This window comes from Prosopis cineraria, unplaced genomic scaffold, assembly GCF_029017545.1.
Source record: "Prosopis cineraria cultivar Desert tree isolate PC_DT_omini unplaced genomic scaffold, ASM2901754v1 PC10, whole genome shotgun sequence".
Taxonomy (NCBI): Eukaryota; Viridiplantae; Streptophyta; class Magnoliopsida; order Fabales; family Fabaceae; genus Prosopis; species Prosopis cineraria.
Genome location: NW_026555341.1, coordinates 14,663,376 through 14,670,652, shown reverse-complemented (window position 1 = coordinate 14,670,652; position 7,277 = coordinate 14,663,376). Strand labels below are relative to the sequence as shown.

The window sequence follows — 7,277 nt, the reverse complement described above, 5'->3', positions numbered from 1 at the left end:
TTTGCCCATGGTCTTTTGTAGCACGTACAAGGACTTTTTATCATACGAGGGACCTGGCAAATTTGGTAAGCAAGCCCATATTGCAATATGGCTTATTACTTCTCTTATGTGGATCGAAGTATGATCTCCACGCATCACCGTCAAGTAGTTATCTTGAAATCAATGGACGCTCGATAGAGTTTTCAAACACTACTGCCAGCATTTTTTAGGGGGAGGGTTCGAACCTTGAAGAGTGACAGACGCGATAATTAACACGACCTCAAAGAAGTCGTCCCATCGGTACCTCACTATTATCGTAAGGTCTCCTCGTGGAGGATCCGGATTAGTCTAGGGCAGGTAATGAACCCAAAATACCCTAAAATACCGGATGGTTTATACAAAAAAAAAAAAAGTAGTTATCTTGGAGTAGCTAAGGGCCTCCTATCAATGCCTCCTTATAGCCGTTAGTGTATTTGAACTGCACTAGAAAATAATCATTCTACACATCACTAATTTTCACCCATTCCTTCCTTGCACACATTTGGCTTAGTTTTTTCCTCATGAAGAACAAGGATGGGGGTTTTCTCATTGATTTCACAAGCAATTCTAGTCAGAATGGTTTAAAGATCCTTTCTTTCTCCTTATCATCCAACATGAAGTCAAGGCACAAAGGATTGGAGAGGTCCACCTTTATCTCACTTGTTGAATATGTGACTTCGGTGAATGTGATATATGGACTACTATAATTAGCACGCTTGCCTTATTCTTCTATCTTCTCACATTGATCATTTTCCTCATTGTCCTCCTCTCTCATAAGCTTTTCTTTATACGACCCCTTCGTACTCGTTTCCGACATCTATTCCTCCACTCTTGATACCCTTGAAAACGTAGCTATGAATAATTCGTCTGTTGCCACTAATGATGTTATCCACCTCCACAGCTAACAACGGAGGGGCTAGACTTTCAGAGGTTTTCAGATCGTCCACTCGGAAGGGGCATTTATTTCTTGAAAAAATGCCACTTTATGTTCCCATATTTTAATTGTGTTTTGTTTTAAATTATTATAGTTTATTTCCATAGTGTTTTTTTATCCCTTTTATTTGCTCATTTTGAAATTATTTCCTTCATTTTGGCCAAAAAAAAAATCAAAAGAACCATAAGTTAGTCAAAAAACAGTTTTAATTTTATTGATGTAAACTTAACATCATTAAAACTATGAAATGACTAGGGAAAAAAATATTGACATGAAAAAGAATATTATAGAACTATCTGATTAAAAATTTTGGTCTGATTAAAAGGCAGAAAACGATCTCATTTCCTTAAGATGAAAACATACGAGAGGGAGAATAGCATTAAAGAAGCATTATGATATTAAGCCTCAGCAAAATTAATACCATTTGGGACAGATTTGATCATTCTGAGTACTTTCCAAATAAAGAGACTAATATTCCATATTATAAGAGAGAGGGGGGGTTAATATCTCAAACAAAGCAAACATAATGGATGAAAAATTATAAAAAATAAATTGTAGAAACTTAATACAAAACATGATTAAAGTAGAAAAACCTAAGAGTGGTATTCTCTCTTATTTCTTTTAGGCCTGACGGTCTTCCAAAGGTCGTCAATTGCGGGAATCCATTCAGTTGCTATCCTTTAGGGTCTATTTAGTATAAATAATAATGATGATAATAAAATCTTTGATGTACACAAAAATACTAGCTATGATGTTTTTTTTTTTTTTTTGGCCAAATGCTAGCTATAATTTCATGAATCATTTTAGCAAGAGGCAGAGCCGTACTAGCTATCATATTCAAATAATCTTTGTTATTTTTGTTCATTTAAAATACAAATTATTATTTCTTTATTATTCCTGTTCATTACATGTACATCAAATAAAATTGTAATGTGTCTCGCTCTCCCCATAAGTTAAAAAGAAAATTTATATGATGTCAATTAACAATAAAAATAAGGGAGCATGACATCTGGGCCTGTTCAAGGAACAATTAACATTTTGGTCCCTACTAAAAAAATAAAATTGACACAATATTATCATATTCCCTCTTACTAAAATATAACCACAATATAAAAAATTTCTAAAAACCCCTACTTGATCTAAACTATAAGACACTAAGATGATTATATATATATATATATATATTCTTTTCATTTAAAAATATAAGACATTTTTTATTTTTCAATGTGTAATCATTGCTTTTTTTTTTTTCAAAAGTACCCCTATTGATAATAAGTTTATATTTATTATAAAATGTTTAATAAAGATAAATATAAAAAAATAAAATTAGTTGAAAAGTAAATAATTACTTTATTGGGAGATAAAATTCAATCAAAAATACCTTACATTTTTTTAACAAAAGAAGTATATTTTAATTATACCTTTACTTCATGATATTCTACTCAAGTAATTAATCAAAATATGTTGAATAAATCAAATATTATATGCAATTCACTTGAAGGTACAATTGAAAAGATATAAAAATAAAATTAAGAAAAACAAGATTTTAATTTATTTTTTTTAGAAACATAAATAAGTTAATAATGACTTATATTGTTAATAAAAAATATGAATTATCTTGCGGTCCAGGAGAAGTTGTTAATCTCAAGGGTCAATGTTTAAATGACAAAAATATCAATAATTCTTTTACAAGGGACTCAAATATCATTCTCCCTTGTTTGTATATAATCATGAAGGCATTGATCATTGCCTATATACTCTTTGGTGATGGAGAAAAAAAGTAGATTAGGGCATGTAGAATATTTCACATTCACTTATTAAATTTGCAAATATCACCTTAAGGGCCAAGATCAAAGAACTAGATTAAAGATACTTTTTAGCTGATTCCAAACCAAGATGTACTAAGTATCAGACAATGAGCCATTTATATGATCAACCTGTTTAACCATTCCAAGGCAAACAATCTTTAGACAGGCATTTATATGATCTCAAAATATTTAGGCCACAGATATTATTCGAAAGTAGAAACTAAAAACTACATATTTGTTAACATAACAAGGAAAATAAGATATGTAGCATTTACAGCACTTCTTTTTCTTTCTTTTTGCCCCCTTTTTACTTGCTCAAATTAAGGTTCTAGCATTCCAAGTATAACAAAACTCATCAAGCAATTGAATCTTACTCTCTGTTGAATTTAATTGCTAGCTACCAATTTGTCATGTGTCAACAAGACATCCACCTTACTAGCTAACCACTTCCATCAAGTTGTCCAAGGGAGAGGAGGTGTGCCATATATTGCTGCAATAATTCAGAGACACAATATATATGTATACACGTAATAATTTTGGCAAAAAAAAAAAAAGTATCCACGTCATGAATAAAAAGGATCAAAAAGAGAGATGCTAACATCAGACATCTTATTTGAGACGGCTAACATAATGAACCAGAGTTTCCAGTTCTGACATTCACATACTGGTTTTATATAAGGATTAAGGTCTATTTTTGCCCTTGAATTATGCTCCTATGATCACCCAATGTCCTAAGCTTAACTTTGATGCATTCTTCCCCATAAACTCTCAAAACTGGATCATTTTTGCCCCCTGTTAGCTAAGGTTAAGTTTGATTGTTAAATGCTGACATGGATCCAATTGCTCCTTGACACGCTAGTTAACGATCAAACTTAACTTCAACTAACAACAGGGGCAATAATAATCTGGTTTTGAAGCTTAAAAGGAAGAATTCAAAGTTGAGTTGAAGACATCAGGTGCTCTTGAGATTATAGTTCAAGAGCAAAAATGAATTTTAACTTTTTATAGAAAGGGGGAACCAGCTTTTGACCATATTTCGGGAACCAACTTTTGATCATATTCCAAAGTGTCACTGAAGTTGAAATGTGAGAAGGCTTACTTTTAAATTTTAATCATAATAGATGATTTCGTTGACAACTTTTCTGAAGAACAAAAGAAAAAGGAAAGGGGCAACAAGTGGAAACGCTTGCTTTAAACAAAATCTCATTCCTTCTGCCAGGCGGCTAAAAAATTACCTTAGCTGGAAAAAAAAAACAACAAAGAACATGGTAATTCTTCATGAAATAAAATAAATATATATATATATATATATAGACAATAAGGTCTGATTTATGAGTACGGTTCACTAATATTTCTGTCATTATGATTTAAATTTAATTACAAATAATGTGATATTCTTCAAAACTGTACGGGTGGTGGCTTTATTTACACCAATAAATAAAATCCACCTCCCATGATATCAACCATAGCCAGGTGGACAAAATTTAATTTCTTTTTTAAAGGGAAATGGTAGATTAAGATGAATGAATAACAACATCAATCTTTCTCCTACTTTACATGCACAAAATAAAGATGTAGCTCCATTAAAAATGAAAATTGTCTGCACATCACTAACAGAAACAAATATACGCATTGTGTAACTTACTGCATGGTATGCATATGGTGACTTTCCTTGACGGTCAAAATGTTTTGCCATGATACAAAACTCAATTGGACCCCACTCCTCAGCTTCAAAGCAATTGCCCAGGGCTGCTTTGTATAACTAATAATAGATTCAATAAACTATCAGCAGACTTTGACTAAAACAATATCAGACAAATTAACTCATTTTTCCAATTTACAGGCAAACAGCCAAATACCTTAGCAGTATCTGTTAAAAGCTCAGTTCCAGCTGGATAAGATGCATAGAATTGATCAGCTCTGGAATAACCAGCCCTTGTTCTGCAAAACCAAAAACATACACCAACAAACTTGAGATTAATATGAAAAACAATCTCATATCAGTCCATTTACAATAAGTTTTCAACAATTATCTAACCCACGTATTGCCAGTATAAGCATAACTCAGAACTGCGACAAAGCTGTAGAACCCAACATAAGATACCAATCTACGGAACTTTTGAATCTTCAATATCTCCATAAATCCATCATAGAGCTTCATGGATAATGTTTAGAAGTTAACCTGAATCAAATTGTGCAAAAAGTCATGTAGATTCATAACCGGAAAAAAAAAAATGCTATGCACGGCTACCATATACTTCTCCAAAGCTCTCAACAGACAATGCCAACAACATTTAGGAACTCGTAACAAATGCCATCTTCAAACTCTCTGACATATTTGCTCATTTTTAAAATATAAACTATGTAATTACGAACCCGGTATGTGGGAAATTGGAATAATTATTATGAGTTATTAGCCTTCATTATGTTTATTCTGTAAATAGTCAGATATCTCTAGGATCGATTTTTATTTTGCACATCCCTAATTTCCTGCTCTGAAAATATTGAATATATTGTTTGGCCATCATCTGAATAACACAAGAAATATTGTTTGAAACTGTTTTTGTTTCTTTGTTTTGAGAACCGGTGTTTTGTAACACATTTTGAGGAAAAAAATGAGAATAGGTGTTTTTCTCATTCTCCTTTGTTCTCCAAAACAATAATCCCAAAACATCTAAAAAATGTTTCCGTTTTTTATTCTCTATAACAATATTTTTTTTTTCCAAAAAACTTTCTAAAAATACGTTACCAAACAAATTTTTTTGTTTTTTTTATTCTAGAGAACAGAAAACTATTCTCAGAACGAGTTTTCAAATAGGCTCATATTCTTTGGCCTTTACTCTCACTATATTCATGTATAAGTTCTTAGCCTTCATTATATTTATTCACAGAATTAACAGAGGTAACCATAGTCAATAAATCCACATGGCTCAGCCAACAATTAAAACTTTTATCTAATTTATCTTTTTCCTAACCCAAACCGGCTGGAAATGTTATATTCTTAGCTTTGTTTCCGCCAAGAGGAATTGAGGATTTGATGAGAAAGTATGAGAAGCTAAAGCAGATCCATAGTTCAAGTTCTTTTAATTAAGAGGCGTATCATTAACAGAGTTTATTATATTCAAAAACTATAGCAAAACTAAAATATCATTTAGAACCTAAAACTTCCCTTTGAGAATGATGGCCAGAATGAATACAATTCAGGTTGTCTGATTGAAGCTAACATGACAATAATGGTTGATTGACCTAGACCTTTGAGGCTGACAGCACATGCCTCACATAGGAATGGTGTTCTAAACATCAAGACATCGGGCATTATAAGCTATCTTTACCTCTATAATAATTAATCTCTACAATAAAAAAAAAACATTAGTTCAGGTTAAATGAAATGGAGCAAACCCACTTCCTGAATCTGATAAACCCATAATATAGACCCTCTTGCCATACAGTGTTTAAAGTTTTTCGGGGCCAGAAATACCTCCACTTAAAATTTTAACTAAGAAGCAAGAAAGCCCATAAGACAGTGAAAAATGAAAACCAACTGGAAAAGGAAGGGAACACACGCAATTTTAAAAAAGAAAAAAGAAAAAAAACCATCCATAACAATAGGGTATTGAAATTTACAGCGAGTAATTCTCAAAGCATATGTTATGAATGTCCTTGAGTATTTAGAATACTTAAAAACATTTATTTTAGGGGTACTTCCACTGTTTTTTGTAAAAATCTAGCGTCCCTTTCTAATTATAAGTTTTGAAACTAAATATGTAAATCAAGTTATTCAACTACTGTGCATGTCCTAAACAAGAGAAATTGTGATCCACAGTCACACACAGACAATGTTTCAAAAGTAAAATAGCTATAGATACAACTGTTGTCACGGCAAGCAGCTTCTCACAGGCAAAAATACAAACACGTAGCATTCAACTATCAGACATGAATCGAATATAGAAAGCATAACAAGTACCTCAGACCCAAATGCATGCTTGTGAAGAGACTCAAAAACCAGAGGTAGAAAGGGATACCTTCGTAAAGGAGATAAGAGAGAGTAAATTAAGGAAATCGGAAGTAATGGGACCGAAAGAATATTAGACTAACCTGTTCGCTGTGACTTGATGGAAGGACACCACACGAGTACCAGCTTGTAGCACGCTCAGCACGGAAGATGAAGACGCACCGAGCAACGGAGTCGAGAGGAGAGGACGGCGAGGGTGAAGAAAGTTTCAGAAGCCACGGAGAGAACTGAGAAGGATGAAGTTGGTCAGGGAAATGACCAAAAGGATGTTGGGAACTGTGAAGGGAAAAAAATAGTGTAGGGATATTGTTGTCTTTTCAATTTATAATTTGATTTTTATTTTAAGTTAATCAAATATGAAAAATTGAAAATGATTGCGATTCTAATATTTTTTTGTGAACCTATATTTCCAACATTTTTTTTTAAATGTATGTAACATGTTTATTTGATAATTTCCGATGCTTATGAACATTAAAAATATGAATAACAACTTATTTATTTTCAA

General features: G+C 32.2%; 1 protein-coding gene across 3 annotated transcripts; it reads right to left on the bottom strand.

The window, feature by feature from the left end:
- Nucleotides 1–2,892: 2,892 nt before the first annotated feature.
- Nucleotides 2,893–7,016, bottom strand: LOC129323225 (uncharacterized). Of its 3 annotated transcripts, XM_054969832.1 has the most exons (6): nucleotides 6,856–7,016; nucleotides 6,725–6,782; nucleotides 4,803–4,942; nucleotides 4,620–4,701; nucleotides 4,406–4,522; nucleotides 2,893–3,250 (listed from the first exon to the last, which is right to left on the bottom strand). In XM_054969832.1, exons 3-6 carry the CDS (start codon nucleotides 4,919–4,921, stop codon nucleotides 3,200–3,202), a joined length of 369 nt encoding a protein of 122 aa, XP_054825807.1. In that variant the 5' UTR covers nucleotides 4,922–4,942; nucleotides 6,725–6,782; nucleotides 6,856–7,016; the 3' UTR covers nucleotides 2,893–3,199. The 3 variants fall into 3 exon arrangements, with proteins under 3 accessions (XP_054825807.1, XP_054825808.1, XP_054825809.1); XM_054969833.1 differs by lacking the exon at nucleotides 6,725–6,782 and having other exon boundaries at nucleotides 6,856–7,015; XM_054969834.1 differs by lacking the exon at nucleotides 6,725–6,782 and having other exon boundaries at nucleotides 4,803–4,945; nucleotides 6,860–7,012.
- Between the last annotated feature and the right edge of the window lie 261 nt (nucleotides 7,017–7,277).

Bases quoted from the DNA above. Each gene is read 5' to 3' on its own strand.
- LOC129323225 (XM_054969832.1), bottom strand. From the start codon at position 4,921: ATGAAGCTCTATGATGGATTTATGGAGATATTGAAGATTCAAAAGTTC. The intron at 4,702-4,802 runs GTGGGTTAGATA...TTGGTTTTGCAG, and splicing joins TATGCTTATACTGGCAATAC to AACAAGGGCTGGTTATTCCA. The intron at 3,251-4,405 runs GTAAGTTACACA...GAATTATTGCAG, and splicing joins CACCATATGCATACCATGCA to CAATATATGGCACACCTCCT.